Raw genomic sequence first — 23,471 nt, forward strand, 5'->3', positions numbered from 1 at the left:
AGAAATTAGGGATCAGAAAGATATCTAATCAAAAAAGGGGGTTTGGTCTCAACAATATGCAAATATTCTGATTTTATAAATGTTTTCTAAAATACACTTCAATGAAAAATGAATGTTAAATTAAACTATAGGTGCAGGAGTGGCTGTGTGGTAAGTAGCTTGCTTACAAACCACATGGTTCCGGGTTCAGTCCCACTGCGTGGCACTTTGGGCAAGTGTCTTCTACTATAGCCTCGGGCTGACCAAAGCCTTGTGAGTGGATTTGGTAGACGGAAACTGAAAGAAGCCCGTCGTATATATGTATATATATATATATATGTATGTGTGTGTGTCTGTGTTTGTCCCCCCAAGCATTGCTTGACAACCGATGCTGGTGTGTTTAGGTCCCCGTAACTTAGCGGTTCGGCAAAAAGAGACCGATAGAATAAGTACTAGGCTTACAAAGAATAAGTCCTGGGGTCGATTTCCTCGACTAAAGGCGGTGCTCCAGCATGGCCGCAGTCAAATGACTGAAACAAGTAAAAAAGCTATCAAAGATTATTCACTCCAACTCGTAACATTATATATTTTCTTTCTCTGGTTTAAGGAAGGATGACTGAAGCTTTGGTCTATGATGTGCATCTATACTGAAGTAGCAGATGGATTTGTTGACATAAAAGGTTTACTTATAATGTCGAAGACTATTAGTTACAAACACACATAGAAACATGTATCACACTTATTCACATGAAGGCCACACTCTGTGAAGCTTGAAGTGATAAATTAGGCTGGATTTCACAACATGACATATCCCTCTTCTTAATTTTACTTAATCTCTTCATTGTACCAGAATCTGATATATGTGTTTGTAACTGTATGTCTGTCTATATATTTGTTTTAATCAATAATTAGTGTTTTAAGTAAAGATTTTGTCAAAATTTTTTAACATTTGTGATACTCTGATTATATCGTTAAAGAAGTGATTTTAAATTCTCAATCGCAGAATAATGCTAATAATATAGCCTGAACAGGATAAACTACCCCTAATTTGCAGAGAAAAGTGTAGGTGGCTAGCTGTGGACACGAACTCACATCCCCGTGATTACATGTCATGATGCTTTGACCGATTAAGCTAAACTACCCACTACAAATTCCTCTGCAAATTAAGATATATAGATCTCGCTTTATGAGACGCTCTCATATGTTAAATTCAAATTACGACAAACGTAAATAAACAAACGAAGTTTGCTTTTAGAAGCGTTGAGATGTCTTTTAGAAAGTTAAAGAAGTGATTTTAAATTCTCAATCGCAGAATAATGCTAATAATATAGCCTGAACAGGATAAACTACCCCTATTTTGCAGAGAAAAGTGTAGGTGGCTAGCTGATTATATCATTTTAATGTTCTGCATCAGTTTGAAGTCATTATTTATTTGTATTTTAATTGCTCTTTCCAGAATATCCATACAACATGTAAATATCCATCAACCCCAAAAAGTGAAGCTATCAGATGTGGATGAGGATAAATCAGACACCAAAATCTTTGCCATCAGTAGCGAAGGGGGAAATGTTATTTATCATGTTAGTTCTAAAACCAAAAATATCTCAAAGAAGAATGTTGAAGAACTGAAATCTTTTGCTTTAACTGTAATGAACGAAAAAGGATCTGGTGTTTTGACTGCTTCAACTAGAGCACAAATTGATATGCCCTTTGACAGGGTGAACCCAGAGAATCTCAAGCTCCGAATCAATCCCTTTGGTGGATCAGAAAATTCTCTTGATCGGCTTATATTTGATGGATTTGAGCTTCCACCGCCTGCTCAAAATTTTGATCTAAGAAGCATCCGACGTTTAACAAAGGAAACTTGTTTAAAGGAAGGTATATATTTTGATGAGAAGGACCAACTGGATAATACTGATCCCACAGAAGATCAGCCTACTGGAGTTAAGCAAGAGTTAGCTGGCACAGTCACTGATGATCCATCCAATAATGTGGTCACTGTTGAGGAACCTGCAGGTGAGACTAGTGAAAATATTGTCACTGGTATTCTGGATGATCTTGTTAACAAAGTAACAAGGGAGCCACTGCTTTTGAGCAAACAAGTCGATATTCCCGACGATTTCTCTCTTCCAGATGGTAAATCTGGCTCCATGTCTAAAGACAGTAGCGTCCTTGATGATGAGGATCTCCTGAATGCTATTGATAAGAGAGGGTTAGAGATTGATTCTCCAACTGGCAGTGAATCCGATCTCTCTAGACCATTTGGTAGATCATCAAATAACGTTAGCAACAATTTAGATGAAAATGAAGAAGAAGCTACAGGTATACACACATTGCATATGCATATACTTCTCTATGTGCAGAAATATGACTGTCAGCAAACTCTCTATGCACTGTCGACCCTCAAGTCTATGCTTGTAACATGTCCTCGGCTCATGGTTACTGCCATGGCAACAACCAGCATCAGTAACAACAGATTACAACAGTTACCAAAATTGCAGATGCTTCTAGCAAGACACCGAAAGTCAGTTTTTGGAAATAACTTCTTTGGAGAATTACCATCTGATGTGATATCAAACTACCGGACAAATATGTACTTAGAAATTGTGATTTCTCTTTGCTTATACTTCATCCGATCATACTATCCAAATCTGATGATGAGCAAGTTATCACTTGAAGAACTTCATGGTAACAAAGAGGTTCACATACTCAGTGCTGAAATTCTAACCCATCTTGTATCAGAGTTAATCCATATAATGAAAGAAAGTGGTAAAAGTTTTGTCTCTTACATCAGTGATCTTTTGATGAAATGCAAGCTGCAGAAAGCTATTCTACACTCTGTTTTGGCAAGCGTCTACAATTCACGCCAGATATCAGACAATGTCATGCATCGAGTGAGTTTCACTGAAACTATTGTATCCTTTAACGAGGACAGCTTAGAACAAAGTGCTAATGAAACTTTTCAAATAAAGCTATTAAATCTGTTGCTTGTGATGATTATGTTGGAGGGTCATATTCAATTAATTAAGGGAAGTCCAAATCCAACCAGTGGGGATTCAGCAAATAATGATAATACATCTTCATCCGTTGACTGGGATCGCACAAAAGTAAACTTTAATCCTTCTCTGTCACGTGTACGTTATAACTCAGGACGGCCCATTGTTCAACAAGGCATGTTTTTGTCTGCAGTTCTTAGCGCGCTCAAGCAATCTCATCGAGCCCATATGCATCGTCACTGGATTTCCATGGTAACAGCTGCCCTGCCACATATGGGAAAGGCCATGGCTTTGGTTGTTATGAATGTTGTTTCACAGCTTTGCCGCAACCTTGAATCAATTTCATCTTTGTATACAACTCCAAAGGATGAAAGGTAAGCATCTGTTATAGTTCATAAATGTTACCGTAAATTTTCATAAATTGTGTGCTAATACATAAATGTGCACACGTATGCATGCGCATACACATGTACAATGTATACTATGGGAATGGGAGATATATTTATATAAATATATATATAGATAGATAGATATGTACTTTATGTATAATTACCTGCATTCTGAAGTATAGAGCTACTGCAAACATAATTGCCAAACCTTGTGGAAATTTTGCTGATGGAATCACTTCCACCTCCTCCAAAACATATGTTTAAAGTTTTTGCAACAGTTTCCTTACATTAAAAAAATTTGGTTCTAACTATGCCATATATACCCATGCACATAGATATGCAGAAATATCTCATTTTATATACCACCATCATCATTTTACATCCACTTTTCCTTACTGGCATGGGTTGGACTTATGGTCCAAATCAATTTTTATTTGGATTTACTTTATTCTTAGATAGATTGGGGGACCTAGTCTTGTATGTTCATCCTGATGTCAAACACTTTATAGTGTGCCCTAGGTGTGTTTCATGCAGTACCTGCACTAAAGAGGTTGTCTTGTTCCCAGTAAAATTAAAGTCCTCTTTGCTTTGCTTTGTTTCCATTTGTTCAAGTCAATATGGCTGAGAAGGTGATAGGAGAAAGGGTGAGAGGAGAGAACTATAGTGATAGATGAGAGAGACAGAGAAAGAAATGAAGATATCAAGCAAGGGATGAAAAAGAAAATTAACATGTTGATAAGGACATTGACTAGAAAACACCAAGAGTAGCATGATGGGAAATGAGTGTGATAGAAGTGACAAGCTGAAATAAGCGAGAGTAAAAGAAATGATGAGTAAGAGAGAAAGAATAATGAATAGTAATGTTGAGAGAAACAGTGTGTTTGGAGCAAGAGTGTGTTAGAGAAGAAAGTAATAAAAAAAGCAGTGATGGCAACTACTGTTTGGTGTTATGATGGAGAGTGGGTAATGGCTAGTAACAGAGCCAGGTAATGGTTGTCTATTGACAACCTGGATGAGAAGGAGGAGTGATGGCTAACTGAACAGAAGGATCATGGTAATTGCACCAAATACAGCCAACTCTAATGCAGACCCTTATTAATCCATTACCTCCCATAATTCTATTAACTGGATTTTTTTTTATGAAACTTTGATTTCTAGCATAAAACAGCCTTAGAAACAGACTGGAATGATCAAAATAACATTTTAAATAGAAATAAGCGAGATATTGGGTGAAAAATTAGCAAACTTCATTTGAATATCAGAAAAATATACCTAGTAGATATAGCAAAAAGGTTAGATATGTGTAAATATTGACAGATAATTACGAAATTTGTAATTTTTAAGTGATCTCATATGAGATCACTGGTAGGTAATGGGTTAAATAGACATTGTGATGGGAGTGGGTGCAGTGACTTAAACAATTTATAATAAAACTGTTTCATTTAGACATTAATTACTTTCAGTTACATTCCTGCTTTATTCACATTTCCACCACTGAGACCTGCATATTGACATAATTCACTTATATTTTCAGGAAGCAACAGATGAAGAGTCTTCCTCCAGACCATGTGTTGACTATGTTAGAAGGATTGACCAGAATTTGTCACTATTGTCTTTTGGACAATAGTTCCCCTGTTTTAATCAATCAACACAGCCTGCCTAATCTGGGGATTCAATCCGCTGTGGATTCATATACTGCCGGCCAGATCCTCACCAATTTAATCCATGTATTCAATCCAGTCAGTGGTAGTCGGGTATGCATGCTGCTGAGTTGTATATTGTTTGCTCATAAATAGAATTTAGAGGAGGGGAGGATTTTATAATACATATTTGTTCTTTGATCTAAAGATAATGAGAAACTTGAGGGTAGGAATGCAGTTTGCTAATTCAACTTGCAAATTCTTTCATCAGTCTACAATAATTTTGTTTTAAGAAAAAGTTCTTGCACTTTTAGTATCATTATTTCAAACAAATTAAAATCAGTTGCTTTTGCAGGATGCATAAAATAAATCGTATACAAATAGTTTGATATCAATAATTCTGCCCTTATTTCAAGCATTTTAAAGATTTTAAACAACTTAAACCTGAAAATACAAATTCAAAAAATATTTTGATTTTTAATATTTAATTAATTGTTCCTTTATGAATGGGTTTCAAAGAACATGTATTTAATATTCTATTGAATCTAAAATATTAATATACATATATATATGATGATATACATATATATATATCATCGACTGTGCAATGAAGGAAATCATCATTTTGGTGATAGCATGTATTTTATCCATCAATTTTTGTATAATTATATAAATTCAATATGATCAACGCATTTATAAATTTATGCTTTTAAAAATAAGTTAGGTATCCATAGTTAATTATCAAATTAGATTTATAACATTTAATTAGATTTTATAAATGGGGGTACATTTTGCTTTTTATATTTCCGTTTGGTGCTTTTTTTAATTGGGTTTGTTTGTTATTTTTATGTAAAAGAAATTAGCATCAGAATTCCAGTTTAATGATGTTCATTTACTTAAATTTTTTTTTTCTTTTTGTTTCTTAAATTTTTTTTTTTACCAGATTTTAAAATTCAGTAGAATCATAAGTTTTAGCATTAACAAAATTGTATAAATTTAATTTATACACTGATAATTATATCATATATCCTGTAAAATAGTAATTCTGATGATAATATAATTTACTCTTGTTTATTTGATAATTTGTGTTTTGTTTTTAATCTTTCTGTTTTTTTATTATAATAAACAACATTGATACAGTGAATTAGATACATCTCCATCTTAACAGTTAATCTGATTAAAACACTGGAGCTGTCTTTCCTAATTGAAACCTATTTGTCTTGCTATTTGGCTTATTAATTTTAACATCTTCAGTTGCTATTATTAACAAGCTATTTGCTCATTTGTAAGGCTTAAATTCTGCATGCTGCAATTTCACTACATGTAACCTTGTTTATCATTGATTCATTCACCACTGACCAAAGATTAAATGCTATGCTCAATTGTGAACCATGTTACACTTATCACAAGTTGATCTGTGAGTGATAATACCGGTTGGTGACCAAAGATTCTGTTTGTACTGCTAAAATGTACTCCAGCAACCACCCACATGCTCAACTGCCCAGAATTCACTGTCTATCACTTGTGTTTACATGACTGTGCTGAAAGGTTACATACCCATACCCATCAATATGGGGCCAGTGATCAGAAAAAAACACAAAGGCCCCCGGTCTTAACAAACAATGCATATGAGTGTATTCTCTACAGAAAAAAGTAGAGATGATGAAGACAATACATGACAGTGGAAACTTCATTGTTATGGACCATGAGTTTGGTGCCAATGAAGCTACCATTCGTTCCACTTGCAAAGTGCATGGAAACGATTCATTTATTACTGTGATTTTTTTTTTTTGGTAACCCCACCTCCTCCATAATAAGTGAGGATAGATGTTTTTACAATATAATTATTTTCTTTAATAAATGAAGTATTTTTTATTCATTTTCTAAATAAACATTTGAGCCTTTAAAACTATGACTAGAATTACACTGAGGTTATTTTTAGTATTGGTTCATCTTTAAACATTTTATTTTGTGTATTTTTTTTTTCAGGAGGCCAATTCCCAAAGTGATGCTGCACTTTTAGTACCACTTTTGGAAGCCCGCACACACCTTTTAAGTATACTTCCACGTATAATTGGGTGTATGGCTACTTTATGGAAAGCTATCAATGAATCAGAAGAAAATTTAGCACTTCAGCATAACTGGATTATAGGAGCACCCAAGGTATGAACTCTGTCAACTGAATAAATGTTCTACTGGTTTTAATATCTTTTATTTTCTTTTGGTATATTGTAATAGCATGTAATATTTTTACTACTTAGTATGCAGTTCCATTCATTCACCCAACTTAGTACACTCATCTCTCTATCTCTTTCCCCATTGTTGCATCCAAAACCTCCCCACTTCACTTTGCACTAACCTCTATTCCCACTTCTCCCTCCCCAGCAAATCAGCATTCTGGAATCTTCTTTCTGCTGGTGTCTTTCCTGCAGGTGTTTGCTTCTGACAGGTTATATAGAACATTAATAGCATTAATCTTCCTGCAACTTGAGGCTGTGCACTCTGATACATCTTCATCTTCTCTGTTTTCTAACTGGTAACCATGCATCTTCCCTACAGCATGACACTTGTTCCTGTTCCCTCTATCATATTTTATTTGGTGACCTCACTGGTGCCAGTGTCACATAAAAAGCACCCAGTACCCTCTGTACAGGGGTTTGTGTTAAACTGGCACTCCATCACTTACGACAATGAGGGTTCTAGTTGTTCCAATCAACAGAACAGCCTGCTCATGAAATTAACATGCAAGTGCTTGAGCACTTCACAGAAGTGTCTATCCTTAACGTAGTTCTCAGGGAGATTCAACATGTCAAAGAATGTGACAAGGCTGGCCCTTTGAAATACAGGTATAACTCATTGACCGGAGCATCATGAAATAAAGCGTCTTGCTCAAGGACACAATGCACTGCCAGGTATTGAATTCATGGCCTTATGATATTGAGCCAAATAGCCCAACCACTTGGCCCAGCACCTTCACAGGGATTGGTGCCATGAAGAACATTGATCCATGGAAACTATGTCAAAGCAGATATTGGAGCTTGGTACAGTCCCTAGGCACACCAGTTCATGTTGAAGCATCCAGCCTATGCCAGCATGGAAAAGAAACGTTGAATGATGATGGTAATTAACATTAACCTCACTGGTTTTGGAAAGCCTGCAAAGGTCATATTCACTCCAAACTCAGCAAATAATTAAAAAAACAGCCCTGTTGCTGGAAATGTCACCAAATCCAGAACCAACATTGATAGGGATTGACCCATGTAAAAGTTAATGTATCACTGTCATGGTGAAAATTAGATTAAAAAACAAACAAAAATATAGTGTTGATAATGACAGATGTTGAGATAATATTAGGGCAACATTATCATAACAGTTGTATGGCATAATATTATTTTTTGGCAGTTATAAGCCAATTAGATACTTTGCAGTGCCTAAAATTCTATACCTAGTTGCTCCAAGCTCAAATGGCTGGTTTTCCTTTGCATACTTTTGGAGTTAAATAAGTACATATAATATATTATGATTGATTCCATAAGCATACCTTCTCTTTTGCAAAATTGTTCTTCTTCCTAAACAGATACAATTGTTATTACTAGTTGATTTATATTCATGTCTGTATCTGATGCATTCTGCTCTTAAGCTAAGTATCTAATTAGTAACTATAATTTCATCTGCACTATATATATATATATATATATATATATATATATATATATTGGGTCATCCCATAAATAATGCAATTTTTTCAGTTGCATGAACTTAAAGTCGGAGTGGGACAGGATAAACTTCCTGCATCAACTTGTTATAAAAGCAGGTAGTAATTTTACCTTGTACTTATTCTTGGTGCAAGTTTTGAAGAGGAAGAATGCATTTCAATTTTAACCGTTATTTTTTCAAAGCTTTAATGAAAGTGACAAAGGAGTATATTTTGCTTTATGAGTTCAATAAAGGCAACAATGCAACAGAAAGTGCAAGAAATATTAATGTAGTATATGAGGATCAGAGAATAAGCGCAAGCCAGTGTCAGCGGTGGTTCCAGAAATTCCAAGCTGGAGACTACAGCCTGGAAGATGAGCCTTATCTTGGAAGATCTGTAGAACTTGACAAGGATGTCCTGCAAACTCTGGTGGAACAAAATCCCATTGTAACTGTTTAGGAACTAGCAGAGAAGCTTGGATTTGGTCATTCAACCAGTCATTCAGTCAGTGCTAGAAGGAAAATGACCGTCTTTGATTTCAAGACGAAAGGTGTTCTTCCATCAGGATAAAGCTCAACTACATGCAGTGAGGATGACATTCCAAAGACTGGAGCAGTTTGAATGGGAAAGATACCCCACTCATCATATTCGCTGGACATGGTCCCATCTGATTATCATTTATTCTGCACTCTTCAAAATCATTTGGATGAAAAATATATGAATTCTGTAGATGAGATCAGAAGAGTAGTAGAGGAGTATTTTTTGTCACTGACAAGTGAATTTTGGAAGAGCATTGTAGAAAATTGAGAGTATATTTTAGATTAATAAAAAAAAATGCATTATTTATGAGATGACCCAATATATATATGTAATAAACGAAGGAAAAAATTCCTTCAATGGGGTGTAAAACATCCAATTCACTGGTATGTCAATTTAATACCACAGGAATAGGGGTACAAGTACAAAATACAAACAATAAATTAAATAGAGAAATACAATCGACAATCTAACAATTTATTTATATAAGACAGGACAGCATAAAAAATTATTAAAAAAACATAAAAAGCCAACAATTTGTTTCAACTTATATACATTGATTTATAAACAATTCATATCCATGTATTCAGCTTGATTTTTTTTTTTTTTTGTTCTTCAGGTTGTTCGTTCATACATTTTGGAATTTCTCAGTCCTGTTGCTGTTCCTCATGGCTGCAATTTACTTGGCTCTGTTGCTGTTGCCTGGAATGACAGAAGACGAAAAGTTCCTGGTTATAATAAAAAGGTATCATGTTTTAAAAGAGATGAATAATAATTGCTCAGTAATAAAAGGTAAAATGACAATTATCAATTTTGGAAACATTCCAGGGTTTTGAGTATTTTACTTTTATTAATGTCTTAGAAATACTACACTAGCCTCACCTGCTTTAGTCTCAATCAAAACTAGTTTGTCTTATGTTACAAGTTTTTACTTTTATATTTACTTTGTACAGAAGTGGATATGGTGCAGGTGCTGTGTGGTTAAGATAATTGTTCCCCAAATACTTAGTTACTGGTTCAGTGTCTTTGCATTGTACCTTGGGAAAGTGTCTTCTACTATAGTCTTGGACTAACCAAAACCTTGTATTAGAAATTGAATGAAGCCCACCATGTGTGTGAGTGTATCTTCATGTCTTGGTGTTGCATCATAGTTGTAAATGAGTGTCACTGTCATACAAGCAGTGTTATTCCTTTCCAATATTCTGCAAAACATGTCTGGCCATGGGGAAATATATTAACTTGCTAGGAAACAGAATGAGTGTCTGCCTGTAGAAAATTTACCTCAAACTATCTGACAATGCAAGCATGGAAAAGTGGACTTTAAAATGAACAATGATTTCTGCATTTATTCATCATCATCATTGTCCAATGTCTACCCTCCATGCTGGCATGGGTGGGATGGTTTGATAGGACCCAGCCAGGCAGGAGCCTGCACCAAACTTCTGTGACTGTTTTAGCAGGATTTCTACAACTAGATGCCATTCCTAACACCAACCATCCAACAGGAAGGATATTCTATAACTCATGAATCTGCATATTTTCACTGCATCTATAGAAGACAGAAGTTACAAAAAGGCCACTGAAAAGATTCACTCACCTATGCACAACAACTACTAATTCCTTGTTACCATTATTTTATTCTCTTACTACCACTACTAAGGTTTCCGCTCCACTAAACTGACAAGCTGCATGCCAGTTCTTCTTACTAGAAGTTACAGCCTTTTAGAACGCCTTCCCTATCCATGTTTTCCTTTCATGAATCAAAACATAGATATTCAAGTTGAGCAACTGAATTAAGCTCACTTGACTAAGAAGAAAGAGGCCTGCAAATGTCATCTAGGTTGTCCCCTTCATCCACTAATTAGATAGTTTCTAAAGAAAGACAAATATTTTAGTATTGAATTTTTATCTATTTCACTAAACATTCTTCCTCTCCCCAATTTAGAGATTATTCTATTTTTAAAGAATATTATTTTTCTTTGGGGAAAAAAATGGTAGCTACTAAATAATTTTTTTAAAATATTTTTAGCTACTGAAATTTTTTTAATACTAAAAAGAGTGATAGTTAATGCAACATTAATTTTCATTTGAAAACTATTAATATGCTTATTAAGATATAAATTTTATTTAATTTCAGGTAATACCGGTACCTTGTGAAGACCAACTTCTATTAGTTCAACTAGTGGATGCCATAAAAGTGTTACCAACTGATACTTTGGTACAAACAGTGAAACAAGTACTTAAACAACCACCACCTTGTGATCTTGGACAAACAAAGGTGAAAGAAGTTACCATTTTTTCTGTCAATAAGTTATTTTTAATTTTTGATTTCTTGCAAAAATCCTTTTCATATGAATTACTTTTGAACACATCATAATAGATAGATCGCAAAAACGCATTAAGTTTGCAGTTAGTTTTGAGCATTAATAATCACACTTAAACTCCAACTGATTTTCATGGTTATAGACAATGAATTTCCTTCTTTGATATAATAATAAAACAAAAAGATAAATGTTAACATCAAATAAGTTATAATATAGCATAATCTTTTTTAGTGCCAAATGAAATCTGTGAAGCTTGTCTAATATTTGTCTACAAAGAAAAATTGAAATTTCATCTGAAATATACTGTTGGTCATTGTCTTCACTATGAAGAAATACCATATTTATTCATGTATAATATGAACTTTTGGCCAAATTTTTAAACCTAGACATTAAGAGTATGCAATGAAAAACTACAAATTAATGCTATCTGATTTTCTTTTTAAAGATCTAAATTATTTGTTCAATTTATGTCCCATAAAATTACATGAAATACTTTTTGAATATTTGTTTAAAATATTTATTGATTCTCTGAAAATATAAAATGTTCTTTCAATCTTAATTTTATAAATAAAAAAATCTCGATTGAATTTTGGAATAAATGCACCCACATCCCTATCCTGTAATTTGTTTATATTTAATTTTTCTTTAAAAAATTTTGAGAAGAACTGATGATTAGGATAGCATATTCTAATAAAACTAAATTTTTCTTTTTTTCTTTTTCTTGAATTCTCTAGTTTAGAGTTTTTTTTTTTTAAATACAACTAGCAGAGTGACCTGGCTATACCTAGATATAGAATCAGAGTTACATGAGACAGACGAGTGTATTTAATAGAGGATTGGCTCCTTTTTCCAACAAGTGACACAGAAATCTTGCTTGATGATTCATGCAAGAATATACATTTACATACAATAGCAGGGTGTTGTTTGAGGGAAATTTAGCTGCCTGATGGTAAGCCCACTAGAAGCAGCCTATTATTACATTATTGATATGGGACTTCTATTGGCATGACACCATTTCTAATGTCTTCACATTAGAAATGGTTACTGCTGCTATTTTATATAATTTCGTATTTGAGGGGCTTGATATATAGAAACAATTCTCAGTTCAAGTAAATAACAATTTTGTTTGTAGATTCTTTTAATCCTGTGAACTCTTTAATTGGTTTTATTGTTTTTGTGATATTTGGTTCCAAATAAGTTAGAAAATAGGATAGTTTTCAATAAACATTGAATATATATCAACAACACTGTGTTATTTCCACAATGTTAACTCTACACCAGATGCACTTTTATAGTTCACTTCTGTGAAGTTCAAAGGTCACTCTTGAATTTGTCTTTTGTCTTCTGAAGTATTTCAGTGTATTTTACACAACAATCAAAATTAATCTAACTGTATCACTGTATCAGTCAGACTATCAGTTATACACTGCTCGTCATAATGTACTTCCAATTCTTTCTTGATTGTGCCCTCTTTTCCATCATGGCCCAAATTAACTAAATTGTTTTCCCATTATCATAGAAGGATATCTAACCATGAGAAATCCAAGTAAACTCTTTTTTTTTTCTATACAGCATGAGAAGTCTGTACATGAAAGATATTTTTTCCCTTATTTTCTTACCCATAACTATTTCTACACATTTTAGACAAATGCTTCTTATATGCATGAATAAATATGGAAGTTCAAGTTTATCCTACCTGTATGTCATCATATTCCTATAATCATCTTTTAATTACGAACTACTGCTTTTAATTTTAGCCACCTTTATCAGTTTTGTTTCGTAAAATATATTGAGTCACCCTCTTTAGATCTATCCATAAAATATGGACATATTGAAATAATTATTTTTCAACTTACATGATGCTACTTTAAAGATTATATTAGTTCTTACTCTTTCTTTTCTTGTTAAAAAAATATATATATGTTTAGTTGAATAGTTTTGTTTTTTTTATATTTATGATTATATTGTGATTTATTTGCTTTCATTATTTAGAAATCTGTTTCTCTTGAGATCAACATGCTGCAGTTCTTCTATGCATATATCCAACAAGCATCTGTGCAACAGCTTCTGGATTCTAAGCAGTCATTGTTGTCTTTATTAAAAGAAGGTCAAGCATTAAACCTTTCACCACCTGGATTATTTCTGTTGTTAGAGTAAGTAATATGGCAACAATACATTTACCAATTAATTGATTCATCAAAAATGTTTTAAGAAGTTGCTTTATAATGACAGTGTTTTATACTACTATAAACTATAACAGTCTAATTGAATGAAAAACTAAAAATCTGGCGGTGTTACAAGTGATTTATCATAATTTCTCTTTTAAAACTTGGCATATATTATTGAGTCACTCAGAAACTGGCAAGTATCCTGTTACTTGTTTGATTTGAGTGTCAGCTCAGACATTTTGGTCATGTTGCTCAATTTTCCTATTTGGATCCTGCGTACCGTGTTTTCTTCTCTGTAGATCTGGCTGGGGTGATGATTGGTGTTGGTTGGTCATGCACCTCATGGTCACAACAGATGAGAAAGTATTTCACACAGATAAGAACTGACCGGAACACTGCTTGGAGGGTTGCCCAGGCTGACCTGAGGATATACTGACAAATGGCAGATACAGAGATGTGCTGCAATGGCACACATGCTATACCTGACCTGATATACCAAAGCATAATATTTATCAGCATGTCATCTTAGGTGAAAGTTAGGTGAAAGTTTTTGTGTTTTGTTTTTTTTATTTTAGGAGAGGAGTACAATTAATTGTTTCAACTTCAATATATTACTGGTATTTATTTATTTTGACCCTGTTCAAATGACACTTGATGTTAGCAGGTTTTGAATTTAGGGCCTTAATGAAATAAAGTTCTTAGCTATATCTAGTGATATCAGCACAGGTATGCCTGTGTAGTTAAGAAGCTTGTTTTCCAGCCATGTGGTCTTGGGTTCGGTTCCACTGCATAGTACCTTGGGCAAATCTATTACAGCCGGAGCTGGCCAAAGCCTGTGAGTGGATTTGATAGGCGGAAACTGAAAGAAACCTTGTATGTATGTGTAAATGTCCTTGCCTAGACATCATATGATGGTTATAAATGAGCATTACCATCATACAAGCAATGTTCATTTCCAGTTTTCCAGTAAAAACATGTCAGGCCATGAGAAGATATTACGTTGCTTGGAAACAAGTGAGGGTTAGCAACAGGAAGGGCATGTGGCCATAAAAAATCTGCCTCACTAAACTCCATCTGTTCCAAGTAAGCAAGAAAAAGTGGGTACTAAATGACAGAGATTTGGTTTCAGCACAATTGTTGAATGACTGTTGAAATTTCAAGACAGAATAAAAATTGTATGTAATTACAAATACAACATTTTGTAGTACCCAGCTGATATGTCTGAGAACTCTTTATTTTATATGCTTCACATTGTTCACAGTTGCATTAAGAAAATCACTATCTACTATCATCATCATCATCATCATCGTTTAACGTCCGCTTTCCATGCTAGCATGGGTTGGACGATTTGACTGAGGACTGGTGAAACCGGATGGCAACACCAGGCTCCAGTCTGATTTGGCAGAGTTTCTACAGCTGGATGCCCTTCCTAACGCCAACCACTCAGAGAGTGTAGTGGGTGCTTTTACGTGTCACCCGCACGAAAACGGCCACGCTCGAAATGGTGTCTTTTATGTGCCACCCGCACAAGCCAGTCCAGGGGCACTGGCAACGATCTCGCTCGAAAATCCTACAGGAGCCAGTCAGGCGGTACTGGCAACGGCCACGCTCAAAATGGTGCATCTCATGTGCCACCCGCACAAGAACCAGTCCAGGGGCACTGGCAACGATCTTACTTGGCTTGCCGGGTCTTCTCACGCACAGCCCATTTCCAAAGGTCTCGGTCCGTAGTCATCGCCTCGGTGAGGCCCAATGTACGAAGGTCTTGCCTCACCACCTCAGCCCAGGTCTTCCTGGGCCTACCTCTTCCACGGGTTCCCTCAACTGTTAGGGTGTGGCACTTTTTCACGCAGCTATCCTCCTCCATTCTCACCACATGTCCATACCAGCGCAATCGTCTCTCTTGCACGCCACAACTGATGCTTCTAATGTTCAGCTTTTCTCTCAAGATACTTACACTCTGACGGGTATGTACTTAATATTTATTTTATTGTTTAATAGGGTTTGACCACTCCAGTTTATTAGTTTGAAAAACTAGAAAGAAATCAATTGATGATGGTGTTATGGTTTAAGCCTACTGGATTAAACTATAAAACTGTTTGCTACCGAATAAATAATCCTTTCTATTATAGACATAAAGCCTGAAATTGGGGGAAGGGGAATAGTTGATTACATTGACTCCAGTACTCAACTGATACTTAATTTATCGACCCTGAAAGGATGAAAGGTAAAGTTGACCTCAGTGGAATTTAAACTCAGGATGTAGTGACAAGCAAAACACTGCTAAGCATTTAGTCCAGCATGCTAACGATTCTACTAGCTCGCCGCCTTCTATGAAAGAAATAATGTCACCACTATGTTATTAACAATAAATATTCTAGATTGTAATGATCTGTTTGTTAAAAGAATGCTTGTTTTTTTTTTTTGTACACATAATGATTATTTTAGTATAACAACATGAATAAAGTACATTTTTGTTTCCAGCATTAACACTTTATTTGAAATATTTCACCAGATAAATACATAATCTACATCAAATTGAAACTTCTATTTAACTTTAATTCTTTAGCATTCAAATTACTCTGTCAAATATAATACCTGTTTATTCACATTGTTTTGAATTAATCTTTCATTATCTCATAGCTCCATCAATGATGTTTATTTTTAGAATTACATTGTTGGGTAAGTGTGAGAGGCCAGATCTGGCTCAGTCTGAACATAAAACAGGCAGAATGTTTGAACCAAATACTGTCAATTTAAATACTAAGGAGTTAAAGATAATTTTGACAAATGCATATATTCAGTTTGAAATAGTCTACATCTTTCCAAGCTGATAGATTTCAAAATATTTGTATGTATTTAATTTCAGGATTTTGAATGAATTTGTACAAAGGATACCAAGTATGGAAGATAGAAAAAGCCAAAAAGATATTCAGGTAAAAAAGTATTTCTTACTCTATACTGATTTGATTTATTGATTTTTTTTTTAGTTCTTTAGATTGACTATATAATGACTTGTAGACACGTGGTATTTCATTATGCAACTATAATATACCATTCATCATGGTCCCCCATCATCGCTTTTGAGAGACTCAACATTTTGAGGTCAGTCTTCACTTCATCCTATGTCTTCCTAGGTTTACCTCTTCCACATATTTCTGCCATGTTTAGCACTAGGCACTTTATACAGATGTTCTCATCTTTCCACATCACATAATCATACCAGCGCAATCCTCTCTCCTGTTCACCACATCTGATACTCCGTATGCTTAATTTTTCTCTAAACATATTTGTAATTTTTCATACATGGACTCAAACATTGCACATCTATCAGAGCATACTTGTTTCATTTATTTCAAGTCTTTGTATGTCCACTGCCTGCACAGCCCAAGTTTCACAGCCAAGTAACATAACTGCTCATACACTGGCATCATACAATCTGTCTTTCATTCTGAGAGGAGGCCTTTTGTTACCAACAGAGGTAAAAGTTCTCTGAACTTTTTCCAGCCAATTCATATTCTAGTAACTATACTTTCAGAGCATCCTCCTTCACTGCTAATTAGGTCATCTAGATAACAGAAACTTCTAGGGATCCTCCTGAGCATTTCAGAACATCTATTTCCCATGTGTTCTGTCTGTTTTCTTGCTAATTATAACTTTACTCTTTCTTTTTATATATATACATATATATAAATGTTTGTTTTTATTTGTTTTAGGACATTGCTCAAAAGCTTGTAGAAGCAGTGAGCACAGTGGCAGGTCTATGTTTAGAACAAACTACTTGGCTTCGAAGAAATCTTGCAGTGAAACCAGGACCTCAAACTGATATTCTAGAAACTGAAGAAGGTGAAGTAACTGAAGAAAGTGGTTAGTTTTACCAACTCTTTTGAAATATATATATTATTTATTTTATTATCTTATGTTATTGGACAATAAATTGATTATAAAATATGTTTTAGTAAACATTAATGTAAAATACCATATTTGCCAGCATATAAGATATGTTTTTTATAATTTTTTGTATCTATTAAAAAGCCGTCTTGTGTTTCCTGCGGCTGTATTACAAAAGGGTGGGGACTGAGTATCATAGGCTAGAAAGCCAGATGTGCATATTTTTGCTAAGTGCAATAATTGTTAGTGGCCAATTGTTGTAACACAAAAGATCTTAATGAAACAGACAAGTTTCACATAGTTTATGGCAGTTCCCTTGATCAAAATATAAACAACTATAGAGTTAACCTGAAAGAAGATGAAGTTAAAACGCAGTATTCATATAATGTAGTCTAAATATAATAAATTCATGGTTTCATACTTTATTCCAGTACACTGTCACAGCGTTGTATTTACATGCACAGAATCAGACATTTTTCTTATACAAAACTACTTTAAAATGTCTTTCAAAAGGTGTATGATGAAACATTCTAAATTTGTTTTCACTACAAAATATACTTGTAAAATAGGGGTGCATCTTATGTGAGAGTGCATCTTATATGCTGGCAAATATGGGAGGTTAAAATTTTCAAGACTATTAATCTTATTATTTCTTTAGGGCAAAATGAGCAAAAGAAAATGTTAACAGCGTAAAAAGTTTGAGTTCTTTCAATACTGATCCCCTAAAAACTTGATATTTATTAACATTTTTATGTAGCACAGTTTTTAAAGTGACTTTGGAAAATGCCATTATTAATTAGTCATTAAATCAAAAAAGAAAATGTAAACCTTAATTTTGCTCTGAGATATTTGTTAAAATGCAAATAAGTTTGTAATTTATCAAATTACTGGCAGAGTCATTAGCATGCTGGACAAAATGCATAACAGTATTTCATCCATCTTTACATTCTGAATTCACATTCTGCCAAGGTCAATTTTGCCTTTCATCCTTTTGGGAATTGATAAAATAAGTACCAGTCAAGTACTGAAGTCAATGAAATCGATCAGCCCCTTCTCACAAAATTTCAAGCTTTGTACCTATAGCAGAAAGGATTATTATTATCATTATTATTGATTGAAACTTTCCGTAGTTTATTACTGTGCCAGTATGATACTTTATGATTTGTAAAATACTGTTCATCTTTTTATTGCAGATGTAGAATTGGCAAATTTGGCCGAAAGGAAAGTCATTGAGCCTCAACTTCATTCAAATACAGATGTGAAATACTGTGTACAGGCTTTAACCATATTGGCAGAGGTAAAAACAAAAGATCAGTTACTTTCTTATGTCTTCAATTATATATATATATATATATATATATATACATATATATATATATCATCATCATCATCATCGTTTAACGTCTACCTTCCATGCTAGCATGGGTTGGACGATTTGACTGAGGACTGGTGAAACCGGATGGCAACACCAGGCTCCAATCTAAATTTGGCAGAGTTTCTACAGCTGGATGCCCTTCCTAACGTCAACCACTCAGAGAGTGTAGTAGGTGCTTTTACGTGTCACCTGCACGAAGGCCAGTCAGGCGATACTGGCAACGGCCACGCTCGAAATGGTGTCTTTTATGTGCCACCCGCACAAGAGCCAGTCCAGGGGCACTGGCAACGATCTTACTTGGCTTGCCGGGTCTTCTCACGCACAGCACATTTCCAAAGGTCTCGGTCAGTAGTCATCGCCTCAGTGAAGCCCAATGTACGAAGGTCTTGCCTCACCACCTCAGCCCAGGTCTTCCTGGGCCTACCTCTTCCACGGGTTCCCTCAACTGTTAGGGTGTGGCACTTTTTCACGCAGCTATCCTCATCCATTCTCACCACATGTCCATACCAGCGCAATCGTCTCTCTTCCACACCACAACTGATGCTTCTAATGTTCAGCTTTTCTCTCAAGATACTTACACTCTGACGGGTATTCACATTCACATTGACATTACACATCCAACGGAGCATACTGGCTTCATTCCTTGCGAGCTTACGTATGTCCTCAGCAATTACAGCCCATGTTTCACTGCCATGTAGCATGGCTGTTCGTACACATGCATCATACAGTCTGCCTTTTACTCTGAGTGAGTGTCCCTTTGTCGCTAGCACGGGTAAGAGCTCTCTAAACTTTGCCCAGGCTATTCTTATTCTAGCAGCTACACTTTCAGCGCACCCACCCCCACTACTAACTTGGTCGCCCAGATAGCGGAAGCTATCGACTACCTCTAGTTTTTCACTCTGGAATATAAGTATCTGCTTTCCATGTTCTCATGGGTTATATGTATGTATGTATGTATTTTAATATTTCACTTAGTCATTGTGAGATTAATAACCTAGTGTAGAACTCAATATACAGGGTGCGATGGGTAAATTGTCGCCATTTTATATTTTTAATTTCGTGCATGCTCATTGTTTATTTTTGATTTTGTCAATTACACAATGTAGTAGGGTTGTTTGGGCACTGTCTGTGAGTAAATAAGCACCATGGCACAATTCACTCTGCCAGAAATTTGGAAATGACATGCTGTACTGCTTGGCATTCACACTGGAAGCTCCAATAAGAACAGATGGTGAAGAGCAACTGTTGGCTTGCTGTGTTCCCAAAACATGTACTGAGAGTGATAAAAATCAAACATCCTGTCAACATCATGGTGTTTGAAGTGATCATTAGTGGTGGCAACGTTATGCCTCCATCTTCTCACACAGCCTCAGGTTCAACACAGATGCCTACATCAAGTACCAGGAAGGAGGTAGTGCTGCCCTGGGTCAACAGGGTGACTGCTGGAAGACCCTATGTCTGGAAACAGGACTCTGTGCCATGCCACACAAGCAGGAAAGATCAGTCATGGTTGTCAGACAATTTCTGCGACCACATCACCCCTAACATCTGGCCACCTAACTCCCCAGGCTGCAACCCCCTTGATTATTATGTGTGGGATGCAGTTGAGCAAGAGACCAATAAAATTCCTTGTTACACACCAAAGATGAACTGAAGGCAAGGGTTATGAAAGCATTCACCAACAAGGCCATTCAGAATACTGCAGGAGATTCCAAAATTATCTAGAGGCCGTGACTGAAGCCAATGGTGATTTTATTGAATAAATTTACTCTTTAGGATTTCAAGATACTTTTATGTAATTTGGTAAATATATCTGTTAAAATGAGATGTCAATGTTATTTTCATTTTTGCTAATTTAGACGACAATATATTCACCACTGTACATATGCTTCAGAACAAAGTTGAATACTTAGTGCATTGAGTTCTGTATCAGATAATATTTGAACTATGTAAAATATTTTTTTTAATATGTTACATCTCTTACACTACAATATATATCTATATACTACTAAAAGTCCGTAATTGCTTGCTTGCGATCTTGTCTGTAATTTAATACAGCCAAACCAGTGCATAATGGGAAAATATTCTGAAAGTAAAGTATCCCTGAAATATGAATACAAACGGAATAAAACAAGTTTCATGTAAATCAGACCATGGATTCCTGAGATATGTGATTTTGGGGGGTTTGTTTCCCCAAATCTAAGAAGTTATTGCCCTTTACTGTGAACAACTGGCTAGTTTTGTTGGTATATCTACAGATGTGTACTCACCGACTTTGCTACCTCATGACTTCCAGAAAAATGGATACTTTTTTTCACAAAATTTTCAACAAATACCACTCAGATGCTGTGGATTCAGAGTATATAGGTATTTGTGGGGAAAAAATTTTCTGAGGGGGTGGGGAGAGGAGTTTCGGAAAATTCACATGATCTGACTTTTTTCCCTCATAATTTTCAGCAAAATGGATTTCTTTTCATGAAATTTTATACAAATATCTTTCAAATGGTAGAGATTATAAAGAAGTTTATGGGGGAAATTTTTTCCGATAGGGTGGGGAGAGGAGTTTCGGTTCAAGAAGACCAAATAAGTTGAAACTACTGTGTTTTAACGGGGATTTTTCCCATTTTTTATTTATTTCACCGCAGCCTTCATAATGATAGTGGCATCTTTTTACAAAAAAGTTTTGAAATTCTTCACCATCCCACTCCAGGCCAATTGTTTTTTAACTTAGAAACCAAGAGAGGAACGTTTACGGTGAAAAAAAAAAAAAAAAAAATGTAAATATTTTCAGAGGAAAAGCCATATGATTCAAGGGAGATTTGATTGTTGTTTCTAGCACATCCCAAACCACCCTCCATTTTCACTTTCACATGTATTGATGTTTTCTCAATACTTTTCTACCATTAAACACATTTTATGGAATGACGGTGCTGAAGTAGCACATGCATGGCCCAATTGTAGAATATAGTAACAGAAAAAAATTGTAATTTATATTTTTACCCCCATCTCAATCAAGCAAGGTTGTGTATGCATGTAAGAAAAAACATTTTCTAACAGACAAGTATTCTGTTAAAATGAATTATCGTTTACATACCACTGTGGATAAATACCAGCAATGACCTTCTCAGGCTCTCCAGCATTTTAATTTATAAACAATTGGAGGCAGAGAGTGGGGTTGCAAAAAATCATAATTTTTCAAATTTTTTTTTTTTTGTAGCATATAAATGTATTTATAGGGAGAAAAATATTGAAAAACATCAATACATTCAAGACAGAGAAATAAACAAGGCAGGTTGTCTTGGGATGTGCTAGAAACAACTGCCAAATCTCCCTTAAATCATTCACTTTTCTTCTGAAAATATTAACAATTTTAAAAATATTTTTTATACTAAAATGGTTCCTTCCATGGTTTTCAAGTTGCCAAAAAATTGGCCAAAATCGGTCCGGAGTGGGATGATGAGGTGGTGGGGTTGTACAAAAAATATTTTCAAAACTTTTTTTCATAAAAAGATGTTCCCCACCCACATCATTTCAAAGGCAGTGGTAAAAAAAAAATTGGTAAAATCCCCATCAAAATAGAGTAGTTCCAACTTATTTGGTCTCCCTGATCTGAAACTCCTATCCCCACCCCTCAGAAAACATTTTCCCCACAAATTTCTTTACAATTGTAATCTATGCCATTTGAAAGGTTTTTGTATAAAATTTCATTAAAAGATATCCATTTTCCTGAAAGCTATGAGGGAAAGAAGTCAGATCATGTTAATTTTCCGAAACTCCTCTCCCTACCCCCTCGAAAAAATTCTTCTTCATAAATCCCTATAAACTCTGAATCCCCAGCATCTAAGTGGTATTTGTTGAAAATTTCATTAAAAAGTTTCTATTTTTCTGGAAGTTATGAGGCAACAACATCAGTGCGAGGTACACATCTATAGTTATGCTAGTGTTGTTTGTATATTTGTCTGTAATTAATACAGACGAACTGGCGTATAATGGGAAAATACTCTAAAAGTAAGGTACGCCTGAAATGTAAATACAAACTGAATAAAACAAGTGTCATGTAAACTGGACCACGAATTCCTGAGATACATCATTTTTTGGGGTACCTTCATAAATAGCCAAAATGGTGCATAATGGGAAAATACTCTGAAAGTAACATAACCCTGAAATGGGAAGATTGTTTCCATTAATTTTACATTATGTAACAATCCCTTGTGCACATATGCCATAAATAAATGCTGTTACTGGAGTTCAAGTTTATCCCAGAAGTTCTATTTCTATTGGATGCTGTGGATAATTAATAAAACCTTTAACATGAACTTGTAAACCAGACCTATGATGGCACGGACAAACTGAAATATTTAACTGAATCATCACAAAAGTAAACTTTCATTTCAATGCAATGTTGAAATCAGCTTCACTGTTTTATAACCTGAACCATCAGTAACCCAACAGGTCACAGGTAGTCTAGTATATAT

The 23,471-nt window shown here is 34.9% G+C and overlaps 1 protein-coding gene across 20 annotated transcripts in view; it reads left to right on the forward strand.

Annotated features, from left to right (window-relative positions):
- LOC106884379 (protein DOP1A) overlaps positions 1–23,471 on the forward strand; it is a 141,172-nt gene that overhangs the window by 79,144 nt on the left and 38,557 nt on the right. For 8 of the 20 annotated variants that reach the window (XR_016242158.1, XR_016242160.1, XM_089353341.1 and 5 more), the window contains 9 exons: positions 1,436–3,349; positions 4,899–5,118; positions 6,994–7,167; positions 9,858–9,983; positions 11,376–11,516; positions 13,555–13,715; positions 16,600–16,666; positions 17,447–17,597; positions 18,815–18,918. Coding sequence is in view for 16 of the 20 variants with exons in the window: in XM_089353341.1 (XP_089209467.1) it covers positions 1,436–3,349; positions 4,899–5,118; positions 6,994–7,167; positions 9,858–9,983; positions 11,376–11,516; positions 13,555–13,715; positions 16,600–16,666; positions 17,447–17,597; positions 18,815–18,918 (3,058 nt within the window). In the remaining 4 variants the exon portion in view is untranslated. The remainder of the gene's footprint in view (positions 1–1,435; positions 3,350–4,898; positions 5,119–6,993; positions 7,168–9,857; positions 9,984–11,375; positions 11,517–13,554; positions 13,716–16,599; positions 16,667–17,446; positions 17,598–18,814; positions 18,919–23,471) is intronic. The other 12 variants (XR_016242161.1, XM_089353349.1, XM_089353367.1 and 9 more) reach the window with 2 other exon arrangements.

The sequence above is a fragment of the Octopus bimaculoides genome, chromosome 1, assembly GCF_046866305.1.
Source record: "Octopus bimaculoides isolate indiv1 chromosome 1, ASM4686630v1, whole genome shotgun sequence".
In the NCBI taxonomy this organism is placed as follows: domain Eukaryota; kingdom Metazoa; phylum Mollusca; class Cephalopoda; order Octopoda; family Octopodidae; genus Octopus; species Octopus bimaculoides.